Here is a 27233-nt window from a genome sequence, read left to right as displayed (position 1 = left end):
AAGTCGGTTTGAAAGTCAACACCAAAGTGTACCTGGATGTGCTGAAGAGTGTGGTGATCCCCTGGTGCAATCAGGTGGCTGCTGGCAGATATTTGGTATAGCAGCAGGACTTGGCGCCGGCATACAAGTCTAAAGAGATCAAAGCATTAGCTTCAGGAGTGCTACAACGTTGTACCTTTCTCTCACGGGCCTTTTTCCTCCACAACCTGAACTCGCTGAACTACTCTTTGGTCATGCGTCAAGAAAATATCCAACATGATCTCCTGCAACAGGAAAGCCAACATGATCACAGCCGAGTAATAGCCGAGCTCCCGCTAGTACTTGTGGAAAAGGGTATGCCCCTCATTCCAGACCCGTATCGAGGTTGTGATTGAAGCTGAAGGCGGCTACGTTAAATAGATGTCAGCTCAAGTTACCTGAATTGATTTTTTCAATAAAATTAAAAAAAAATGAATCTGTAGTGTTGCAGTCATTATGGCAACAAATGTATCACTTCACCCTGCATATTCACTATATTTCATGAATATTTTTCCAAGAAGGAAACTTGATTTAAATTGAGTGCTGTGTTTCGGGGTGTTCATAGTCGATCTAAAACAATGCGCCCATAGTTCAGAGCATTGTTGGCAACTGTTTCAATACAAAAAACAACAAAAAATTGTTCGCACAAACATATGGCGATGGATGAAACATGGATCCACTTCTTTTCTTGAATCAAATCAGCAGTACGCTGAGTGGATAGTCACCGTTTGAAGAAGCCGCCCAAATCGACTAAAGATGCAAAAATCAGCAGACGATATTTTTGTTTCCATAGTTTGGAGTGAACAGTGTTTTCTTTTTTTTTTTTGATTATTGATTACCTTACACGTCTACTGTAGAGATTGCCAATCATCATCTAGAACCGTAGAGATTACACGTCTCTATCAACTGCGCCGCGTGACGCAGTTGATAGAGACGTGTAATCTCTACGGTTCTAGATGATGATTGTCCGAAGATAGCGGTTTCAATCTTACCCAAAGCCGACCAGAAGCTTACTTGACCAAAAACGTGGTGAGAAGACAACAGCTACGGATGGCAGTGATTGCTGAGAATACAGTTAAGAGATTCGAAGTTCCTATCCGTCACGGTTACCACCTGACGAAGGCCAGAGGAATAGTTGGCCGAAACGTCGGGAAACAACAACTAATAAAGATGAGATTAATAGTCCGCAATAAATAAATTAATATAAATAATACTCATCTCAATAATGAATCCCAATTGAAATAATATATATATATCTGGAAACTTATTTCATAAATTACGTACAATTTTTGTAATAAAAATCGTATACACTGAACGCATGATGATAACTATCGTATTTTGTCATTATCCTGTTCCCAATTTGGTTGATATCCCATATAACATAAAAACCAAGATGGCAGCCATTTTTTCTTTCAAAACTAATCGATGTATAAGAAATCTAATTTTTACAGAAGACGACTCTGAACTTTTTAAGTTCACACACACACACATACATATATATATATTCTCGAATTAATTCTTACTTCTTCTTTAGACGACTTGTCTATTGTCGAGCGTGAATATTTAATATATCAACCAGGAAATAAACAAATCGATTGACTCTGGCTGGTCTCTGTGGAAAATATAACTGACACGTTCGAAACTAAATGGTGTATAAAAAGAAAGAGCGGTCAAAGGTTCAGCAATTGATCAATATTACGATACTTGATACAAAACAGATATGAGATTTTCAAATACATCAGCACATATTGAAAAGAGGCTCTGTCGATCAGTTGCTTCACTCACATACGTCTTTTTCTAATAGCATTGAATTGATACATCTTATTTTAGATAAACCGGTAGGCCAGATCTTCCTTTTTCCTGTAGCGCGTAAGTTTAAGCTTGCAATTAGATTTTCTTAGGTCTACAAAGTTTAAGTTTAGATGTTAATTGATTTGACCAGCTTAACTTTGAACTTGGATCGTCTTTGTTCTGCCACGTTTTAAATTGAATTTTCTTTTGTCTATAAAGTATCAGTTAAAAGCTAGATTTTCTGCCAACGTTTAGATTTTAAATAGGTTTTTATTAATCTGGCATAGGTAATATTTAACTAATTTTTTGTGTACCAAGCTTTAGTTTGAACTTAGATTTCTTTTGATTTGCCAATCTTAAGTTAAATTGGATTTTCTTTGTTCTGCTAAGCTTAAGTTCAAAATTAGATCTTCTTTCGTCTGACAAGCTTAAGTTTGAAATTGGATTTTCTTTGGTCTGCCCAACTTACTTTTGAAATTAGATTTTATTAGATCTGCCAAGCTTAAGTTTGAAATTGGATTTTACTTTGGTCTGCTAAGCTTAAATTTGAAATTAGATTTTTGTATGTGTACCAAATTTTTGTTTAAATTGTACTTTCTTTAGTCTCCCAAGCTTAAGTTTCAAATTGAATTTTTTTGTTCTGTCAAGTTTAAATTTAAAATTGAAATGCAAAGACTTCGTAATCATCGAAATCATCCACTTGCTTATCTTAGCCTTCTGGTGGGGGAAGATTGATTTTTACCTGTATGCAATCCAATTCTTAGAAGCAAAGGCATGTTCCACAAATGTCTGACGCGTAGATTGCCGCACTGGTACAAAAGGTCCAATGCCATTGTGCTGATTTCCCCGGCATGGTTCCCACTGTTACGCACGGGTAAACCGCTCACAACCATGTACGCATCTCCAATTGTCTCTACCTGAAATTAAACCAAACAAAAATGAAACAGTGTAAAATACAAAATTCACATGTAACTTTTTACAAAAGAAATCCCACTTATAAAAACCCAAAGCCTACTCGGGGATAAAGGTTCATGAGTGTACGGTGGAAACTAAGACGTCTGCCTACTGATCGTTAATGGTGAAAATTGAACTTAGTTACATTGGACTTGAAGAGGACCATATTGTAGTCAGTTGGAAAGCAGTTCAACGGAACAGGATTCTGCAAGCGGGCAATTCTAGGAAATAACATTTGTTCATAGAATTTCCATTTACATTTAGGCACAGAAAGAGATTGGTAGAAATTGTTGATAGTGGGTTCTAAATAATGGTCACCTCTGCTAAACTTTAAAAGAACACCCGTCTAAAGTTTAGCAGAGGTGACCATGGATTGAAGCTCGGACAAGCACTTGTCTTAAAAATAACGATAGGACAAAAACAGGTTCGCAATGTCGCTTTCATAGAACAGAGGTTGCAGAGAGGAGAAAAGGATATTACCTATTAAGTTTCAAAGTCGGGGTTAGATTCTCTCAAAGCAGGATAGGGTCTTCCGAACAGCTCCTGTACAAATGTGGCAACAGTACTTTATTTTATGACGTATTCGTCTCTTTATAGGTAGAGAATTGCGTCGAGAGTGAAATACATTCTGGAGCGGTAGAATGACGGAACGATTTTTTCCAACGACCTTGGCAACAGATTTGATGTAAGTTTCTCTATTTCTCCCGTAATTTTAGCTCTTCAACTTTCTGAGTTAAAAAATAAAGATCATAAAACGTGTTCAAAACTCCGACCTCAAATTAATACAACTAAAATACCGAGTTGTGCATATATGCATGTGTTCGCAGAGTTCAGATATGCTTGTTGTATATAATTATTAGAGACGTTATTGGATTGTCCATGACACACCATTAATGTTCATGACAGAAGCAGGTTCTCTTGCCTCGAGAATGTATGCATGCGTACTAGCGAGAGTTTGTTCTGCGCCTAGGTGAATTCATGGAGCAAAAGTCAGTCACGACTATTCATTGTTGTGTCGAAACAGAGAACAGGGAAAAAGCGAAGGAACGGAAATAAAAACCAAAAGGTCAAAGATCAAAGAAATTGACATATGTGTCATGTCACATGTAAACAGCAAAGTGGCATTGCTTGGCGTGTGTGCTACACGCACGTAGCTTACTTTGTGTCTGTATGTTTGAGCTAGGCACAAAACTGAATTACCAGTCGCAACGGCTCACTATAATACTCCCCCCTCAGATAGCCGGAGGTTTAGAAGAAAAGTAAATGGAATTAGCATGCGGTTGTAGGTGTGGTGTAGCATATATATATATATATATATATATATATATATATATATATATATATATATATATATATATATAAACATGTCAAAGGTCCTTGATATGACCTTAAATTATATTCGATGGTGAGGCCGCAGCTTGCGGGTTTTGGGGAGTTTTTTTTGGGAGCCACTCTTTAATTACAATTGCTCCCAGGTCCACTCTGGCCCGGAGTGGTAGGACCTGTTAGGGTCCCAACTATGGGTTAAATAGAAACTGACTTTAAAAAAACAAATATATTCTATTAAAAACTTTTCTTCAAAATCACTGGATTCGGCATTAAATAACCTGAAAACATGCCGATATAACTTAAAAAGGGTTGATATGCCGTAAAACAAAAAACAACCAACGAACCAGACATATCAAAGTGTACTTGCGTGGAAATATTACACGACAACCACTACTAGTTGTGCGAGTGGAAGGTTGAATAGGAGCTTGAAGGTGCAGGTCAACGTCATTACGAGGTGTGCGAAAAGTAGGTGTAATGACGGAATCTGGATCAGAGGTGACGATTGTATCTGGGTTGGATGCAATGATTGGTTCTGAGTCAAATGTGACGATCGGATTAGGTTAAGGCACGATGATCGGTTCCAAATCAGTAAAACTGGTTGAAAGATATGCTGAATCAAACGAACTTTCAAGGAAGGCTGGTTTAACACAGTCTGTTGTAATCGAATTGCGTTCGTCGGAGAGTATCAACACTATATACGGTCCATCGTAGAGTAGCTGTAAAGGTCTACGTATCGAGTCGATACGAACGAAAACGTACTTGCACGAATAAAATCAGATGGATAGTACGGACTGGAAGTGACAGAGCACGGTGGTGTGTACAACAATAGAGACATTGCAAGTTTCAGACGGTCAGCATAACCACAGGTGGTTGCGGGTATGGACCTGTCGACTGTAAAAAATTCACCGGGAATGCGAAGAGTGGTTCCAAAAACCATCTCTGTAGGTGTAGCGTTCAGGTTTTCTTTAATAATGGAGTCAAAGATAAAAAGTCTCTACCATCCTGTTATCGGAAAGATGATAGGCGATTGTCACTATTTGGAGAAATTGTGTGATGTAAACTGGGAACCTCTGTCAGTGGTAACAGTGATGGTTACACAAAAGTAAGAGATTTAGTTCTCTACGAATGTACGTGCTACAACTTCTGTGAGATTGTCGTACAAGGAGATTGCTAACAAGTGAAACGGTCTATCATGGCAGTAATGTAGCGATGATCAGCAGGGGACCAAGGATGTTCAAATAGACATGCGAGAAACGAGCGTCAGGTACAGGGAAGTTGCTTGGGGTGGATTTAGTATGACGATATACTTTTGTAGTTTCGCAGGAAATACATGCCTGAGACTATTGGCGTGTGTCGACATTAATATTCTCTTCCCCCCAAAAACGAGCTGAAATCAGCTTGAATGTTGCGCGCTTGCCGCGGTGTGTTACGTCGTGGAATTGACTTCCGAGAAGAAGGAAGCAAGTATGGTTTTAGATGTGCAATACACCTATCGCAACAGAGTAGCTTGCCCGCAAAAGAGACCGGAGTCTTTTTCAGTGGAATAGATGAAGTCGACATGAACTCTGTTAGTGACTTGTCTCGTTCTTGTTCGGCTGCAATGTAGTCTAAGTCTATGGGTTTCTCAAGACTGTTGAAATCACGAAACCGGAAAGGATATCAGCTACAATAGTCGTTTTGTCTGGTAAATATTGTACGTCGGCAGATTATTGTGTCACAAAATTCATCTGTCGAAGTTCTCTGCGAGCAAGTTTACCAGAGATGGAATAAGTAAGGGAAGCGATCAGAGTTTTGTGGACGTTGAAAAGTGTGTGCCTTGAAACAAAAATGTTTTACCGCTAAATACATGGCGAGTAGTTCTCGACTGAAAACGCTTTATTTACGTTGAGGTATGCTCAGTTTAGCAGAAAAGAAAGACAGTGTTCGCGTTTGACCGTTTACGACATGGTTGAGAACAGCACTAGCAGCTACACCAGAAGCATCTGGCTGTTAGGTAAGGGCTGATACATGATAGCTTTGATAAGTTTACCAGAACTGTTTTGGATGCGCGAAAAGATTCCAGGGCTTTGTCTGTGAGAGACAAGGTATTCTTACGCGTACGGAGTGAATCCCTGAGCTTGGACAGGTGATGTGAACAGTTAGGTATGAAACGGCGGTAGTAATTCACAAGTCAAATATATTGACGCAGTTCACGCAAGGAAGTGGGTACGGGGATATCTTGGACTGCTTGCCCTTTTGAAGGCAAGGGTGTAAGCCCTGATATGTCAATCAGGTGTCCAAGGACAGCAAAGTAACTGGCACTGAATTCGCACTTCGCAACATTAATTTTTTAATCCGAAGGATAGTAAACGTTGAAAGACTTCAGTTACATGGATCACGTGTTTTTCTTGTGAGGAGCTTGATATCATGGAGTCGTCGATGTCTGCAAAAACGAAGGATAGTCCACGAATGACTTCGTTGATAAATCTTTATAATGTCTGGGCACCGTTGTGCAATCTTAAAGGTGGATGAGTGATTTCGAATATTCCGAAAGGGATGCATATCCCAGTATTAGTAATATCATTCTCAGTGACGGGTATTTGATTATATGCACAGACTAAATCGATACGTGAGAAAATTGTAGCGGCGGGAAAATTGTGCATGTGTGGACTGGGATACTTGTCAGAAACAGTTGCTGCACTGAAAGCACGGTAGTCTCCACAGCGTCTCCAGTCTTCCCCCGATTTCTTGGGTACCATGCTAAGTGGGGATGACGATGGGTTACTTGAGGTGCGTATATTACCGATATACATCATGTTTTGAAATTCTGAGCAGGGCCAAGGCTGGTTTTTTTCCAGAGATAATCGTCGCGGTTTAACATGCACGGAGACACTGCGAGTTGTGAGCTGATATCGCACATGGCCGACAGAAATATTCCCGATTTCGACAGTATTTATCTTGAAAGGTCGGAGGTTACATCAACCAAAACGTTGTGAAAGATAAGCACAGTAGTCCTCATAATCCAATGAATAGGAATTATCAAATGTTTATCTAAAAATTTAGAAACAGAAACACCAATGTTGCTATGATTACAACAAGAATTAAAGAGTAGTATAGTGTACACCATCAAGCCTTAGTAGAGCAAATAGGAGAAGGAATACTCCAAAATAATAATCAGAATTCTTTTCTATCCTCTTAGAATTTTCTATTAGGCTGCATTTAAACACTACTGTAATTTTTATAAATTATGATGGCCTTGTTTTACTATAAACTTCTTATCCAACAGGCACTATTGAGAGGATATCAATTTACTTTCCCGAAAAAATTATATATGTTTAAGTCAGTTATTGGAATACATTAATTGGTGACGATCTGCTTTAAGGTTTATATATGTCGCTAATTTCCAGTAATTCGGACAATAGTATCAACGTCATGATCCGGTAAATCTTTTTCCTCTTCTATCTTCTACATAATATTTTTATTGCAGAAGTTCCCCTTTGGACCAACTTACTGTAGGTTTTCAACAACACATGCCACATAAAAATGTATTGTGTCTAGACTATGAGCCACTACATTATGTAACTTTATAACTTCATTATAGACAGATTTAGATCTTATTATAAAATCCTACAATTCATTCTAGGAGAGAAATCATCACTATCGCCATTATCATTAGAGGAAGTAGTTCCTATTTTCCCTCTAATTCATAACTGCTCTCATCACCCCACTCTACACCGCGTTAAATGACACACGGTAGACTTGTATTGCCCCGTCACCCTTATTAACGGAATCATAAACTCATAGAAGTAACGTTCACTTCCGATTAGCAGATTCAGAAAATAATGATTTTTTCCTACGCAAATTCCACTTATTCTCATTGGATATCAGCTGTAATTCCAGATTTTACACCTTCAACAAAAACGAGCGCACACGTATTATACAACCTGGCGTCTACAAGACAACTGTTACGCCAAATTGTTACACCATGTACACACATGGCATCAGCAGTTCGTGAAGATTGTTTACTTCTTGGCCGCTCGATTCTATTTAAACATTAAAAACGTACAGAATGGCTGCCATTTGCTTTGCAATTTGTTTGTCTTCTATCCTCTTTCTCTCTCGCTTTTTGTGCTATTAATGTCATCGACTTTGTTACAGCAAAAAAACAAAAAACAAAAAAAAACTTCGCTGCTTTTCTTTTTATCATTTTTTAATTTATTAAAAATAAACCAAACTAAAGAGTCATATTTTTGGTGGGGGAGTAAGCTACCAGAGTTATAAATATCCGATTAAGTTTTCCCTTATTTTCTTTATTAAAACCATGACGAATTTCGTCCATCACAAATTACCGACTCTCTCTCGCTCGCTCGCTCGATCGATCGAGCGAGCCATCTCAAAAGTTAACATACGCTTTGAGATGAATAACCTCATTTCTATTCTTGTGAATAGGCTAAACGGTTTGCTTTTTCGGGAACACCTTCTTTTCTTCATTCGCCTTAAAAGTTCAAGCCTGCTTGACTACTATTTCTTATTTATTTATTTTTTTACACCTCCATCCACCTGGGCGGCCTACTGAACCTATTTTTTCTCTTTTTCCCCTCGCTGCGCTTTTTTTTCTCTCCTGGCGTTGTTCAATATCCTTACTACACCACCTATCTCTGCCTGTTTTTGCCATGGGTAGGTTGGCGTTATCCATTCCGATAGCCAGTGATTATTCCGAAAGCCGTTCGTAACATTAGGAGGCTGACAGTTGGGCAGCGGTAGCAGCAGCAGCAGCAGCAGCAGCAGCAATAACAACAACAACAACAACAACAATTGTAATTTAATTTATTCGAGGGGCGGATTATGCTTCCGGGCAACGCCGGTTAGCGCGTACTGCTAGTGAAATTATATCACGCATCAATTTGTAAACTTTATATAAATTAATGTTCTTTTTAATTGTTATTTTGGGCCTCCCCCAAATAATTAAGGTTTCGTATATAATATTAATGACTTCGTCACCAGACATCATCAACGCTCTGATCCCCATCTGGCATCAATTGAAATGGATGGCTCTCGTCTAGGGGAAGCCCCGTGTTTTGACAAGTTTCTGGGTTTGTCCTTTACTCCTGATCTGAAATGGAACACGTACATCAAGTCTGTTGCCAAGGTCGCTGGAAAGATGGTGGGATCCTTCTACCGCTCCAGAAGATATCTCACTACTGATGCAATTCTCTATCTATATAAAAGCCAAGTACGTCCAAGGATGGAATACTGCTGCCATATCTGGACAGGAGCTGCTAAAAAAAGTCTATCCTGCCTTGACAGAGTACAAAATAAACTTCGTGGCTTAGTGGGGGATGCCCTTTTCTCTACCCTGCCACCTCTCTCCCACAGAAGAGACGTTGCGAGCCTATCCTTGTTTTATCGTTATTTCCATGGCAGGTGCTCGTCTGAACTCCAATCTCTGGTCCCCCCTCGCCAATCTTTCACGAAAAACACCCGTCTAGCTGAATCCACTGTGAAAAATTTCCCCCACTCTTTATCTGTGCCTAAATCAAAACGTGGATTTCATAGAACTGCATGCCTGTGGAACTCTGTTCCGTCTGCCTGCTTCCCACCTGAATACAACCTGGATGTCTTCAAGTCCAACGTTAACAAATTCCTAATGAACCGCCCCCTTAAGTAAACACTTCATCAAATCTCCACACTAACGTAGTGTACTTGCAATAACCCTTATCCTTGAGTGGCTTCCGGGCCTTGATAAATGGTGACCACTGTGTAAAAAAAAAACATCATTAAGTTTCGACCACGTAGAAAGAACGAGAAGGAAGAAAACGTCACAGACTGTAAATGCTGACATGAAAAGAACATAGAGATGCTTCTTAGCGTTATGGCGTTCAGTTATGATTGCTTATTTTAATTGGTAAAGCATTTATACGCTTAGTGTGATTCGAGATACGACTCCCTGATATAATTCATTCTGTCCCCAAACAACGGGGGTCTATTGTTGATTTTTTTCTAACATTCAGAGATTCCAACCATTTTGGTCCGACACAAGACCATTCAATATTTTGCACCAGTTTAATTATATCGAATTAAAATGAACAGATGCCTCAAAGATAATATCAAATACTTGTTCAAAAGGATTGTTATCACAATCCATAATCGACTAAAAATCATTAAAAGGATAAAACAGTGGGGAAGATCAGCATAAAATAATTATCATTAGATAATACGCTGGTAATAAGGCAGTCCAGGGTTAAATGTTTTTTAATGAATTTACCTAAAAAGCATTATTTAATTGTGGGGAAAATAGAGACGTCTCCCCCGCCAAAATTCCTAGGATGCGTAAACTGTTGGATAGCAAACGACGTTTTTATCTAGTCATATTGGCTAAGTAACTCGTCGCATTATTATTTACATCATATAAATCCCCAAAGCACCTCTGCTTATTGGCGTGAATATTACTCGAAAATCTACTAAGATAAATCTTAACGCATTCGATCCATTTTTAGTTTTAAAACCCTTTAATATTCAAACTAACCTAGTCTGGCTCAAGATCATTCAATATTTCACACTATATTCTTACATGTTGCTGAGAAAATAAGTTCTTACTGTTTAAAGTTCGGACTGTTATTCTTATCTTAATCGTGATATGCTCCTATTAATGTTATCTTCATATTCGATGTAACTTCCTCTAATAGTACCGATATCTCATCTGACCCATGAACTACTACTTTGTAATTTCTTACAGCTATTACAATCCATAAGGTGTATCACACACCTGTTTTATTGTATTTATTTCTACTTGATTAATCCATTAGTGAATATAATTCTGATTCTAGAAACAATCAAATATCTTTTAAAAAGTAATCCTTTTAACTGATCATTATACGGCATACTTGTGTCAGCCACCGGTTGTCGTTAAATAACAAAATGTAAGCAAATTTCAGCCTGGTTAGTACTATATTGATGGCCAATTGTAGAATATCAGGCGGTTTATATAGGAGGACCTCGACATCTGCCTGCACTAACTGAAAAAAAAACAAACTAACGTTATTATCTCTCCTTATCTGGATATATGTGCGCCTGGGGACGACTTGTAGATTTCATATTCTCATGACACTTCCTTTTTGGAGGAAGTTAGTTCAAGCCACCTAGAGTGAAAGTGACTGGTATTTACAACCAAACCCTACTATTTATACATAGCATAAATATTTGCTCTCATTATAAATATATCGACGTTTCGGAATTTTTTAAATGAGAATTTTTTATTCGTATTATTATTTGGAATTTTAAGACTATTTCCATCTTGAGTGGCATTTTCACAACGTTTCGGTCGATGTAACTTTCGCCCTTCTTCAAGTGTCTTTTGTCAAAGTTGTAAATGTTTCTGTCAAACTCTGGAATCTGAACGGAATTTCGAACAGAACCCTTTATTTAATTCACGGGGTAACATTGTCTCGTTCCGTTAGCCATGACTGGATAGAGCTCCTAAGTAATTCGCAATAGTATTTTTCAGTTGCCTACATGAGAATTAAACTTTTAATTTTCAGGAGAATATCAGTTTTACAATTGATTTTTCATATACTCGAACCTCTGCTATAAGTTCCCTTGCTGACGAAACGAGAGCATGCTACCCCGTGAAGTAAATAAAAGGTTCTGTTCGAAATATCGTCCAAATTCCCTGAGTTCGAAAGAAACATTTCCAAGTTCGACAAGATACACCTGAAGAAGGACGGAGGTTACATCAAACGGAAACGTCGTGAAAATGACACTCACTCTAAGAAGAGTCAATAAAATATTTTAAAATAATTTAGCTAAAATATAATAGTATATACAGAAAACATTTTCTGGTAAAAAATTTTTTAAATTCAATTTTCACTCCAAACAAGGCACAGGGCCACTTTGAAGTAGAGAGCTCCTATCGGGGACGTAAGTTGCTGGGATATTATGGAGGGACATGAGCAGCAAGATGTCTGTTAACATCACACTTGGAGTTCTGCATGTCAGTACAGTTGAGAAAGCAGAATCTCGGAAGAGAATTCCAAAGTCTAGCTCTGGGGAAGAAACTAGTGGAGAAGAAGGCCTTTTTTTTACCCCTAAGAATATCTAATGTGTATGCTGGTGGGATCAATAAAAAAAACATTTGAGCACTATTAGGTTAAAAGTTAAGAATAGTTATTTTCTCTAACATATTGAGTTTAACTTTGCCTACACTAATAAACAGTCTTTGTCTATTCAATGTTCGAATAATAAAACCAATAGAAAATACAAGGATGGACAAATTTTCTATTTCTATCTGTTGTACTGTACTATCATACAGTTTGTGATATTCGCGATGCTCCGTTTGCGGTAATTGTTATTATTGGTGATGTGAATCCGAGAGGAAACGTGTCGGGGATCTTACCTTATAGACGTCATAGTTATCAATAGTAGCATCGAACATGGTGTATAGTTCATTGAGTAGATCGACCACTTGCATTGCCGTGCTCATTGCTGAGATAGAAGTGAAGCCAACGATGTCGCTGAAATAGATGCTCACATCGCTGTAGTTTTCCGCCTCGATGCGTTTTCCGCACTTGAGACTCTCTGCTACCGACCTGACAAGAAGAGAGAAGAGAGAAGAGAACAATGAAAATGATACACACTTGAGTTAACTATATAATAGGCATTCATTATCAGTTATACTTACATGTGTTGGGGTTGTGTGTGATTGGCAAAATGGATTCCCTGGCAATTTTTATTATTACCTGTGTATCAAGTTTGGTTTGGTTGTTTTGTTTTACGGCATATCAACCCTTTCCGGGTTATTTAACGCCGAATCCAGTTATTTTGGAAGTAGTATTCATGTTGCATCCAGTTATTTTGTAGAAGGTTTTTATTCTTCAAGCGCTTTGTATCTTCAATCGCTGAGTTGTAGTGTTTGTTTTGGTTGTTTTACAGCGGATTTTTATTGTTTTTGTTCCCTGCTTTGCAGAACATGAACGAGTTTTTCCAATGGGAGGGGAAAAAGGTTACAGTATTAATGTTTGGTACATTTTAAGTTAGGAAACCAGTCGGAAAGTGGGGAAAATAAAAAGAGTAAGGGGAAGTAGGAAGAGGAGCAAAAAGTGGGTTGTTGTTTTTGGTTTTGCGTTTTCAGAACGTAATTGTTTTGCAAAAGAAAGTAGAAAAAAGCGTCAATGTTAGGTGCATTTCGTTTCTGGAAGCCAATATCTTAAGACAGCCTGATCTGGTAGCACCAGTATATCGTTTGCTTGTATTGGTGCATCTGTATATATGAAAACATCTGTGCATATGCGGATATTGTAATATAATCAGTTTGTGGCTATAATTAAATAACTCAAGTGTTATTTATTTTGCAATTCAAATCACTAATTTCTCGCTTAAATTCAACACTGTTGTCAAACTTTCCGACTTCCAAACGCAACGATCTTTCCAACTGACTTCCACACGTCCGCGTAAGTAACACGCCTTCTCTCAACTCACCTCATACTCACTTCACGTCCGCTTTTATAGACCAGTCTCGTTTGCATAAACATTCACAGTCACGTGATTATTCATCATAAAGCAAACTGCTTCGTCATGTTAGTTTTTCTTTCCTTTCTCTTTCATTTCGTTCCACAACCGAACCTTTGAATCATGTACACGTCAAGCAAGTAAGTCACGCGTTTCCCTACAGTCGCTAATATAGAAAACATTAAACATAGACTTTTTAGTTATGTCTAGATTGGAATAGAAGCACAAACTAAACAAGGTTAACGTTTTATGATAATACTCAGCAGAGTCCATAAATGGCCCACCTTTATGTATGACGACAGCAAAAGCACTCTCCAGGCAAGATGGATTACTGACATTTAATGGCCAAAATCTCCCCCTTTACAGAAAACTCACTTTTCTCATATATTTTACGCTTTTGAAATATTGTGCTTTTGAAATCAGCCTTGTAAGCCCTGCTCCAAGAGTTTATTTAAATGCTTACTTTTCAGCTAGGCTATTTGGAGTCCGCGAGATTGAACCCTAATGGAGATTATCATTCATACTTAGCTTATCTTTAAGTGATTATACCCCAATACCGCTTTTTATTCCTATTACCTCATTACATGAAGTGGCGTCATGCTTTCTCTGGAGTGTCTTCCAAAAAAATAAATAAAATTGTTGAAATTCTGCGTTGAAATTTTGATTAACGTAGTGTCTAAAATATGAGTAAAATTTGACAGATATCGGCTGGTTGGCCTGCGTTAACGATGAACTAGTCTCTGGAACCAGAGCTTCTTCTTCCTATCATTATTTTAACTAGTATTCCGTCCCACGAAATATATAAATTTACATACGTTTATTCGTATCTACACAATGATGAGTGTTTTCTCACATAAGCCATCACACACACACACACACACACACACACACACACACATATATATATATATATATATATATATATATATAAAGAGAGTTTGTGTTTTGCTGTATCACAGTTCACCGGAGAAGACCCTTTCCCTAGCCAGTGATTGAACCTACAACCACCGAGTTGTTCTCGGCAGTTCTAACCTCCGGCACATGGGGTCGATGCTCGCAAATGACTGTCTCAAATGTCCATTTAAATAGATACTCGCGCACTGCTTTTATGGTGCTCGAGCTGCTTGTTCCTTTACAACCCCCCCAAAAAAAAACAATGAGACTCGAATTAAAGCTAATTAAGCAGTGGGTAAAATATATTTGCGACAGTGCTCTTCCCAAGGAGTGAGGCTCAGGCCAGTTTTTGCACTTTCTACCATTCGTAACTTCTAATTTCCCATGAGCTTTTTATTACCGGGATTAGTATTGTTTCACAGATATATATATATATATATATATATATATATATATATATATATATATGTTTATATGAACACATATACATATACATATACATATTACAATAAAGTCGTATTCCTGTCTATTTGTTTACAATTTTATTAATACGTACAAAAAGTACAGTTTCACGAATTAATTTTATACTAAAAACGGATTTTTACACACATTTATTTCAGCATATTTTCTTTTTCTATCTCCCCCTCTCTCTCTCTCTCTCTCTCTCTCTCTCTCTCTCTCTCTCTATATATATATATATATATATATATATATATATATATATATATACTATTTATTCCAAAAAATCTACACTCTAAAAGTAACCACATTTGCATATTACATTAAAGATAATTTATTTTAATTACTATCTCCATATTAGTAATTGTTTATTGTAATAGAATTATTTAGAAATATTATTTCAAGTTTATTTATTTATTTTTTAATCTATATTTAATTTATTTTCAGTTATTATGAGCGACACCAGTTCCATTTAAAACCGGGAGCTAGTTTATTTAAGCTGTCAATGTTATTTCTCATATAAGAAATGAGAGTTATTTCTTGTTCAACTTTCATAAATGAAAATAGACGTGTTTTATGCTTGCTTTGATAAACCCAATATGTGGTCAACTTTCAGGAAAATCGTTAGAAATTAGTATATTCGTTGTATCTTGAATAGTATGTGACTAAACCTTTTGTCTGCACCTATGTTTCCACCTGGAAGCGCCAGGTATTTGAATATGAATAAGAATATATATATGTATAGTTGCACAATATTGATAACTATCAACATTTATGAAGGTAAAATGTAGAAATTTCTGTCGACTAAGAATATTTTGGAGTAACTTATAAACCTAGATACTTTATATTATGGTAAATAAATTTGTAATGTATTGGCAAATTTAACCTGAGCCAGAAAAAGCCAATGTGAGTCTTCCGAGAAGTGAAGTAGTAGTGTCACCAATACAACAGTTAGTTTTAATATTGTTGGAAATAATTCTCCCGAGGGTTATTGAAACTGATATATTATGTTCGTTCGTTCTACTAAGTTCTTACCTTGAAAATTATTATTGTTAATCAAAGGAACAGAAATTTCTAATTTCTTCTGATGAACGATGAATTTAGTTTTATTAAAGTGCTATCTATATATGTATATTGTTGTAGGGACTCACCCATGCACAATATACGAACTCTTCTGAACTGTATAAATAGAGTGAGAGGTACTGATTCTCGGGGTGTCCTATTTACTTTCGTAGTACGCCATCTTGGCGTTACGTTCTACGACTGTGGCTTCTTTACCTTGTGCTTAGTTCAATAAAAATACCGATATCCGTATCTTTCTTTAGTGACTCTTCCAAGCCACAAGAAATTTGCTACGAGAAACTCGAATTCATAAAAAGGATACTCACAATAACTTAGCAACCAATTAATTAAATTTATAAAAAGGATCACCGAAAAAAGATTCAGTTGGAAAAATAGCAAAAAATCTTTTTGTCGGACCCCGATAAAAACATGCTCAAAACTGTACTTGAAGATATTTTTAGTTAAATCTAAAGAAAATAAAATAGTAAGTACGCTTTTCTCCAATTAAATACTTTTTTCTTGGGAAACAAACGTAAACTCTTTACACGTACAGATGTAAACTGCAATTAGTAATATCTTACGAATATATTATTAATAACTGTAATTAGTAATATTATCTTAATATATTATTAATACATTTATAACTATTGTTTATTTATTAAATATTTTGACATCATTAAATGATAAACTATATAATTAGTGATATTGCAGCGGAAATAAAGTCTATAAGATGGAAAAGGTTAAAAGACATTATCCTAACGATGTTCTAACAACAACAAATGCAACAGTAGAACGCTGAGGAAAGACATCAGAGAATTGAAGATACATTGATTATGCAACAGTTCCAAAGGGGAGAACGTATCCAAAAAAATAATCAGGAATTACTTCTCAAATCTTAACCAATAAATTAAACACGGAGTAGCACAGCGTTGTTTATCAACACGATATAGCACACCATGAAACCTTTACCTACGTTCCTGAGCAAGACTAAACGTTCGACGCATTCTTTGAAATGTATGAAAACATTTTCAACGTTGATTGGGGAGATTGCACAAAAATAAGAAGATGTTTTAATTTGGCTATGCAGGACAATGAAGATTATTTAAGAGTCGAGTCGGTCGTAAATAAGCACCGTTACTACATTAGATTAGCAGAATTACCGGAAGCTGATTTTAAATGTCTCATTTCTTTAAAATGTTAAGATTAGACGGAGAGTGTTAGTGGCGAAACCAATCCTACTCTACAGAAACTTGCGGAGGATTGCCAAAGGGTTATAAACGAGAAAAGCGATTCTAAAAATATAGAAGAATTGAGCAGAACATACACGAAGAAAGTAAAGTACATCTAAAAATTACTTCTCTAAAAAAAAAAAAAAAGAAAGAAATACGAATGTGTCCAGCCACGGTCTCAATATAAAGCAAAGAATTACTTCCCTAAAAGAAAAAAGAAAATGGCTACCAACATTTCAAAACAAGCTGACTATTCAGAATCAAAATAAATTACCTCAAGACTATAAAACGATGCGGAGAATTAAATTGGGGAAAAATATGCCCATTTCAGAATAAAACTTGTTAAAATCATTGCAAGCTTTTTCACAAAATATCGCATTGTAGACTCAAACGAAAAAATAGAATTCAAAATCAGACGGACAAAATCCAACGAAAAGTCAAACGTGAATTCACGCTAATACATGTTTGTCAAGTTATTTAATAAAATCGTGAAATGAAAGTGGGTAGGATCTTTAAATTGTGAATTTACATACGTGGAAGAAATTTAACAAGCAAACTTTGTAGAAAACTTAAAGTCAGCACGTACAGTGACTAGCAATAACATTGATTTTATTGGAGAATTATATTTACCAGTAAACTTGAAAGGTACTATTACACACTTGAAGGCGTCCATTCTAAAATATCTTAAAATCTATTCTGGATCGACTGAATCAACGGTTTTAAACTTTCAAATTTATCGGCCAATATTTCTAATTAGAAAAGATGTAAGCTGAAGTAAATAAAATACATGAAAACCTACCATAAGAAATCCCTTGAAAATCAATTTGTTTATAATAAAACAACAACAGACTTTTCAAATGAACTGTATACGACAAATCAAGGAAAACAGTTAAAAGAATAATTCGGATAATTCGAAAATACAACTAGAAATAACGAAGCAACAATTAAAACGTAACCAAAAAATAAGTATCACATAAAAGTTGCAAAAAAAAACATTGTTTAAAAGCAAAAAAAAAAAAAAAAAAGATTGAAGGTTTAAGGAAAACACAAAAACGCATATCTATAAGAGTTTCAAGTACAATTGACAAATACGAAGATGGTTCAACTATATCAGTTTCTAACATTTCAAATTATTTGTATAAGCATAAAAGTACACAGCTAACTGAACTTGCGCAGCAGGATTAGCGAAATTAGAATGCCATTCAGAAACTAATGAATGACATTACTAAAGAAACGCGGACCTTAAATAAAATTGTAAAAGACTGGCGATATGATATGATATAAAACACCAGATCAGTTAATTAGATGACACTAGAGACAAATTACTTATAGAGCCGATCGATGTCATTTAGATGTTCGATCCCAAACCACCACAGGTCCTGGATATGACCTAAAACTATATCCGATGGTGAGGCCTTGGGGAGATGGTGAAGCCGATGGTGGGCCTTGGGGAGTGTGGAGGCAACCTTTAATTTCCATTGCTCCCAGGTCCACTCTGACCCGGAGTGGTAGTACCTGTAAGGGTCCCAACTATGGGTTAAATAGAATCCGACTTAAAAAAATATATATACTCCATTAAAAATCGTTCCTCAAAATAACTAGCGTCGGCATTAAATAACCTGAAAAATGTTGATATGCCGTAAAACAAAAACAACCAACCAAACCACCACAACCAGAACAGCGACAGCCGAGAAATAGTAGTATTCACCGATCCATTAACTATCGACCCAAATCGGAAAAATAACATACTAGCAAAAAATAATAGAAGTAGTAGTATTTAATTTTATATTTACCTAGAAAAATCAGACACCCAAAAGGTATTCATACTTGAGTTAGTGCAATTCTTCCTAATATATTTACAATGTTGTTGTCGTTGTTTATTATTATTATTATTATTATTATTATTATTATTATTATTATTATTATTATTATAATAATAATAATAATAATAATAATAATAATAATAAGTAGTAGTAGTATAGTTAATACAACTATTACCACTAATACAACTATTAGTAGTAATAGTAGTATAATCTAGTCCTCTTTGACACAATCCGTTACTCGAGGGGTGTTCACGGCAAATTAGATTGGATTTGTCGTTAGCTTTATAAGTGTTTATTATTATTATTATTATTATTATTATTATTATTATTATTATTATTATTATTATTATTATTATTTCTGTTCCTTCATCAATGCTTACAGAGCTTTCCTCGTCTTTTCCAACCATTCCGCATCAACGTGAAGGTCTTGTAAATATTTCCCATATACATCGCGAAAAGTCATGTAACTCACGCCGACTAAATTAACAATTAAAGTCTAGAAGATAGTCTCATGAGAACATATCAAATACTTCACTAGAACCTCAAAAAGGAGGGGGTAATGCTTTGGATGATGGTAACATGTAAATAAAATACATACTACACTACTACCCCTATCAAAAGTGAGGAGGTGTTGACTAGACGAATGGCATCTTGACGATGGAACAAAGAGTACACTACTGAATTTAGCAGTGAAGTTAGTAAATTAGTCTTTTTTTTTACATAGGCATCACCACATTATCAAGGCCAAGAGGTCACTCAAGGATAAGGGTTAAAGAGTGTACAGTAGAAATTGGACAATATAGTAATCATTAGTAATGCAAATTTGGTAAATTTAATAACTTATATGGAACAGCTCATCAAGAACTTATTTACTTTAGACTTGAAGACAACCATATTGTAGTCAGCCGGAAAGCAGGAAAACGGAAGACAATTCCACAGGCGTGCAGTTCTAAGAAAGAAGCTTTGTTCATGGAATCTACGTTTAGGTTTAGGCACAGATAAAGAGTGGGGGGAATTATTGATAATGTTTAAAATAATAAAGTGAATGGAGCATTACTAGAAGTAATAGCATAGTCTCGGCTTTAAACAACGAAATGTCCATTAGTACTAGATTATTACTATTACTGTTATTAGTAATACTAATAGTAGGAGGAGTAGGAGGATAAGCTAGAATATGAAGCATAAGAGTTATACGTTTACCTTCCTCTCAAACTCACAGCATCTAAAATATACTTAAAGCACACTTAGTGCAGTTCTGTCCAGACGCGGTTTAGCTCATAAGTTACCAAATGAAAAATGAGAAAACAACGGAAATTATACTCAGTTACATTATAATACAGTTCGCGTATAGGAGATAATGTCGTCGTTGAAATTTTCGCAGAAGAACGTCAAATATGTTAAGTTACAAAGCGAACAGTGCGGAAAAAATCGATTACAGAATGTGCACTGAACTGAAATCTTTGGCAGGTTGGCAGGTGCATGTTTTCTGAAAATATCAACGCTATTTATAGCGTAGTAATACGATTTAAAATCGCCATAATATACGGTTATATCATGGGAGTTAAACAATTTGCCGCAGCTTCTCTGTTTTTCCCCTAATCTAAAGCAAAGGTCTAGACGATGATCAAAAAGATTTTTTCCATGTGGAACTTTACAAGTAATCCAATGATGTCATTAGTTTCGTGTTTTTTTTTTCGGAATATTGTCTGCGTCATGCCAAAATATCCATTACAAACGAATACCACTTTTTTGATTTATGACTTAAAAAAATAAAAGAATGAGAATAAAGGCTATGTATAAAGATAAAAGCTGGGAGTAGATACAAATGAAGGTTATTACACTTTACTTAGCAACTATTATATATATATATATATGTATATACACACACACACATATATATATATATATACATATATGTATATATATGTATATATCTGTATACATATGTATATGTAGATATATTATATATATATATATATTTATATAGGTATATATATATATTGTTGGTTGGTTGGTTATTTTTTACGGCGTATCAACCCTTTACAGGTTATTTAATGCCGAATCAAGTGATTTTGAGGAAAGATGCTTTAATAGAATATATTTGTTTTTTTTTTCAAGTCGGTTTCTATTTAAACCATAGTTGGGACCTTAACAAGTACTACCACTCCAAGTCAGAGTGAATCTGTGAGCAATAACAATGAAATAGTGCCTCCAGACAGCCCAAAGCTCGCAAGCTGGGACCTCACTTTCGGATATAGTTTAAGGTCATAACCAGGACTATATATATATACATATATAAAGTTTTTGGGGTCTCGTTGGTGAGATGATTTCTTGGTAAGTATGTCTTGACCTGTTGGGTGCTCGCTTATGTTTGGAGGCGGGGGGGGGGCTATGATTCGGTTTATTTATTTAGTTTTTATTTTGTTGTTAATTGTTTGGAGAGGGTTAGCTAGCGGCCGCGGGCACGAGTACACACATGCACACGTACACACATATATACTTAAAGAGACGTTCACATGTACACATACATCCTCGCCCTGGCGTGCAAATATATGCACATACGTGCGCCTGCATGCAGAGACACCCGTGTTGCTGCCGCTTACGTCAAATTTTCTTTAAGGTGCTAAAATTGGGTACGTGTGCGCAGGCATGGATGCGCTCATACACAGATACATACACACATCTACGCCCCTGCCCCCTCATCTCACCAACTAGACGCCAAAAACTTTAAGATTAAGACTCGAATTTTAAAGTAACCCCCCTCCAACCTCCACATATTCTCCTTCCCCCTCCATGTATCCCTATGCCCTCAGCCACATCAGAAATGAACTTCCCAGACCCTCCCCCACAAGTACCTTAAACTCCAAAACTAAAACATTACCGACATACCAAGCGCCTTTCCCACCTTCCACCCTTGTTCCCTTCCTCTCTTTCTTCCGCCCTCATCGCACAACCCCATGACCTAATTTATTCTTTTACTCTTTCATCCCATAATAACGAACATTTCTGTAAAAGTCTGAGGAAGCTACAGACGGCACAAAAAAAAACGGCCGGGTAGATGAAACAATAATGTAACTTAACAGAAAGATACGGTAATAAAAAATAAAACGTTTATATATATATATATATATATATATATATATATATATATATATATATATATACTAGCAGAAGTACCCGTCGTTGACTGGGTTCAAAAACAGCCCACAGAAAATGGACTGTGATTGATGAAAGTATGATAGGTTATGAAAAGGAGGGGGTGTAAAGAGATAGGTTTTGATACTCAAAAATTTTACCCTAAGCAAAATATGATGAAAGTAAAGATAATTTTCGCGAAAACATATTTTTTTATATCAACTTTGTTTCCATTCGTAGCCAAGTGTGACCAACAAAATGATGTTTCCTTACAAAGAGAAAATGTTATATGTATATAATAATATAAATATACAAGAAATAAATGTTAAAATAGTAAATAAATGTTACGTTTATAGTAGAAAAGTTCATTGGTTTGTATTTTTAAGTAGCTTGTAAAAATAAAAAAAAATAATTCACGAAACAGCAAAATGGGATATTAAAAAAAGTAAAGACGTAATTACTTTATTTTTTAAAGCATAGAATCGATATAAATATGAATAAGAAAAAAATGGCGTCCTTTTCACGCAGAACAGCTTCGTTTCAGTTTTACAGTATTGAACGGTGTAGATTTGCGCCGTCGGATTCAGGGTTGTACTATTGTAATGTAAAGAACACGCAGAAAGGATTGTAATCAACTGAATTCCTTCTAGTACACTGACAAAAAAGCTTAAACAGATATATAAATAAAAATAAAAAAGGTTATGTAATTTTTTTAAAAAAGACACATAATCACGTTAGATGGATTTCTTCCTTCTTTTGACACGATAACAAGTAACGTTCTTATTTGTTATTATTTATTTATCTATTTTCGAAAGCGTACCACGTGCAAGTGGAGAACGAAAAAACACAGTTATGCAAAATTTGTGTCGAGAATTGTCTAAAGTTCCGACTTTTTTTGGCTTTCACTTTAAATTTTATTATACCATATTTCTTCAAACTGAAACATAATTATCAAAGTATACTTATGGAAATAGATATGAAAAGTCTTTGTTAAAGTTTGTGCCATATTTCCCTGGCGTACAGGCGCGAATGCAGACCCCACAATTTTATTATACCATCCCTATTTAAGTTGAAACATACTTATCAAAGTATTCTTATGTACATCTATATCAAAAACCCTTGTAAACGTTTTTTTTTTCATTTTTTATTTCCATACTTTGTGGGCCAGGCTCAAACGCAGACGCCACAATTTGTATGAACCACCGTTCTGCTAGAACAAAAATACCCATTCCTGATCCTCGATATATCGTCTATCATTATATGCAATCAGTTTTTTAAAATAGTCAACCACATAGACACACACACACAGACGTTCAGCTTTATATTATATACTAGCGGGGGGTACCCAGCGTTGCCCGAGTGTTTGGAGGTGTGTGTGGTCGGACGGGGTTGGGGGTGTTAATGAAACCCTAAGAATAAGCGAAGTAAAAAAAGAAAACAGAACAACGAATGTTAAAACTTAAGCGGGGGATACCCGGGCGGCGGGGTAGGGGGTGGGTTAATCAAAACATCGGAAAAAACGCAAAAACACTAACGTAAGGCAAACGAACGATGTTAAATGTAAAAATCAAAAAACAAAAACAAAAAGAAAACAGAAAAACGAACGTTAAAACTAAAAACAAAAAAAAAACACGTGAAAAATGGCTTAAATAAGCCTGTTTCGATATTAAAATTTAAACACTCGGTGGGTACTCGGGTGTTTTTGTGTGTGTGTGGTCGGTCGGAAGTAGGGTGTTAATGAAAACCTAAGAATAAGCGAAGTAAAAAAACCCAGAAAAACGAAGGTTACGTGAAAATGGCTTAAATAACACTGCTTCAATATTAAAATTTAAAAAAATCGAAAAAAAATCTCACACCACGATTCGAACCCAAAACGTTTAGATAATGAACCAATGCTGTAACCAACTAAGCTAACACGACGTACAAGAAATTGTATTAGTTCTTCAAATATTTAAACTAAATCAGGTCATGACGTCGTCTGACGCATGCGTAGAACTGATCTCGTCATGAGAGGACGGTTTTTGTTGACCCCCCCCCCGTAGAAAAGTGTTGGTTTCTGGGTGAAAAATTAATATTTTTGCCCAATTGTTCGATATTTTTCGGACGAAGGATGGAGCTTCAATATGATACCGAGTTTGTGAATTTTCGTCGTGTCTGTCGAAAGTTTTTAGCGGACACACAAACACACATACAAACATACAAACATAAACACATACGTACACACATTTTCGCTTTTATATATATATATATATATATATATATATATATATATAGATGATGCTGATGATGATGATGATTGCAACGTCTTGTCAGACGAGAGCCACTCCCTCAGTCACTAAATGTCCATGTGCCCGAATATGACTTTTTAGCCCTGCCAGCGACTTGCACACCCTCAAGCAGACATGACTCTGAAAACGTTCACTGATTTGTATGAAACTAACAGCAGCGGAACCTGTATTATCGTGGGCTTTTCTGTGATTAACAAAATCTGCCTTAGACAACAGAGCCCGATCACACACCTTACAGATCCAGAGATCTCGAAGGTTGGGCGGCAAGGTTCGGTATTTCCTACATGCTCTCTCAAGCTTCGCTCAATCTATTTTGGCTGCTTCAAAGTGTTCTGCACCCCTGTATATCAGTGTCCTCCACTGCTTGCGATCATACGCTAGGGACTCCCAACTGTCAACAGGAATATGAAAGCTCACCAGACTCTCCTTGATGCTATCACGAAAACGTTTTTTGGGCTTGTGCTTGGGTCTTTTTCCAAGAAAGAGCTCACCATAGAACAATTGTTTTGGGAGTCATAGTCTTCAAACCGGATGAGATGACCCGCCCAACGCAACTGGTTCGTAATAACAATGGTAGCAATACTGGTTGTTTTTGGCCTCTTTTAAGACATATGTATCAGGGACAAAGCTATACCACTTTAAACCAAGAATGTGTCTAAGGCAGTGCTGATGGAACCTCTCGAGCAATTGTATATGTGACCGGTACAATGTCCATGTTTCAGATGCGTAGAGTAGGGATGGTACTACACATGCATGATATACTGAAATTTTAGTTAGATCAGAGTTAGATCACCGTCAGACCAGACTCTATCTTGTAACCTTCCAAAAGCATCAAATGCCTTGCTGATTCTCTGTTTTATTTCCGCATTAAGAGTGCCATCATTTGATAAGGCACTCCCAAGGTAGACAACATTTTTTACGACTTCAAGGCGCTTTCTACAGATGAAGATATCAGGTTCCACATACAGATCATCGGGAGCGGGAGTGTACATTGCTTTAGTTTTCTTAATGCTAACTGTCAGTCCGAAGCAGGGACAAGCGTTTGTAAAGAGATCCATCACTAGTTACATATCTACTGGGGAGTGTGTTACCAGGTCAGCATTATCAGCATACAACAGTTCCCTAACAAGTCCATCACTAACAAGTGTTTTGGCTTGGCATCTTCTGAGGTTGGACACCTTTCCAGTCGTTCAGAATCTAATATAAACACCCATATTACAATCGTGGAAACCATACCAGAGCACAGCAATCAAATAGAGCGAAAACAATGTTGGTGCAGCTATATTACCCTGCTTCACACCATTATCAATGGGGAATTCTTCCGAAAGCCGACCATTGAAGTTGACGCGACCTTTCATACTATGATGAAGTTGCTTGAACTTGTCTGAAAAGCAGGTGTACAACCACATTTTTCCAGCACTTTCCAGAGAGCCTCACGGTTGACTGTGTCAAACGCCTTGGTTAAGTCCACAAACATCCGGCAAAGAGGCATACGCTGTTCAATACATTCCTCCAAGAGGTGTCTAGCAGAAAACACCATATCCACAGTTCCTCGCCCACCTCTAAAACCAAACTGGGATCCCGGAAGGATATTAGGACATACATACTTTTCCAATCGGTTTAGCAAGAGCCGTGCAAACACCTTTCCAACCGCACTCAGCAGCGAGATACCTCGATAAGTTCAACAATCATCCCTTGTACCCTTTCCTTTGTACAACATAACCAAGATGGCATCTACCCAATCTTGAGCGACCGGGTCACGCTGCCATACTGACAGCATGAAAGAGTGGACCACAAAATGTACATTGACACCACCATGTATCAGCAGCTCAACAGGGATGTCATCCAGCCCAGGGCCTTTGTTCGAGTTTATCTGTTTTATGCAGTCAACTATTTCCACAAGAGTCGGTCTAACATCAAGTTCCGGACAAAATTAACATTGCGGGATACTTTCTATTGCAGCAACATCAACATTGGATGGGTTATGAAAAAGATCATGAAAGTGTTCATGCCATCGATGCTTAATTTCATCTGAGGTTTTCAGCAAGGTTTTCCCGTCCTTCGCCAGGAGTGGTGTAGTTGAAGAGGATTTCAGACCATAAGCCTGATGAAGCAGAGTGTAGATAGTGGAGAGGTCAGACCACCATTTATTTTTTATTTGGCGCACACAACACTGAACCTCACTCCGCACAGAAAAAAAGTGGGCAGCGAGCGCTGGCTTGTTCAGATGTGAAGAGTTGAGAAGTTTCAAATAAGCTTTCCGCTTTCTATCAATTTGAGGCTTAATTTGATTGAAACTATCAGCAAACCAATCTCTATGTCTGGGAACCTTCAATCCAAGAGCTTCAACACCTTTTTGGTATATTGTATCTCTTACTGTCTCCCAATCACAATCTGAGAAATCCACCTGGTTGAAAGCGGATTTCAGGGAAGTTCGTACGACTGGATCCTTCAATTTGGAAACATCAATACGTTTAGACACTTTGGCACCATTGAAACGGCTTTTTTTTTGCGAAATGTAATTCTCAGTTTAGCTCTGACCATTAAATGATCAGTACCACAGTCAGCACCCCGCATTACTCTAACTTTGCAAAAATTTCCAAGATCACCACGTCTACACAGTATGTAATCAAGCAAATGGCCATGTTTCGATTGGGAATGGAACCAGGTTTTCTTGTTTTTCTGGTGGGAAAAAGTGTTGGTGATAACAAGATTTAGTTCCCTGCAGAGATGGAGAAGCAGCATACCATTTGAATTGACTCTACCAA

The 27233-nt window shown here is 36.7% G+C and overlaps 1 protein-coding gene across 1 annotated transcript in view; it reads right to left on the bottom strand.

The window, feature by feature from the left end:
* The window catches only part of LOC145297633 (retinal guanylyl cyclase 1-like), a 1014990-nt gene that overhangs the window by 97163 nt on the left and 890594 nt on the right, over positions 1-27233 (bottom strand). The window contains exons 13-14 of the mRNA XM_080143738.1: positions 12464-12656; positions 2552-2726 (exon numbers count right to left, since the gene is read on the bottom strand). Coding sequence (XP_079999864.1) covers positions 2552-2726; positions 12464-12656 — 368 coding nt within the window. The remainder of the gene's footprint in view (positions 1-2551; positions 2727-12463; positions 12657-27233) is intronic.

Source organism: Euprymna scolopes, chromosome 18 (genome assembly GCF_053919585.1).
Source record: "Euprymna scolopes isolate OS-2025 chromosome 18, ASM5391958v1, whole genome shotgun sequence".
Lineage (NCBI taxonomy): Eukaryota > Metazoa > Mollusca > Cephalopoda > Sepiida > Sepiolidae > Euprymna > Euprymna scolopes.
The sequence above is the reverse complement of the archived record's forward strand: the minus strand, read 5'-3'. Positions and strand labels throughout refer to the sequence as shown.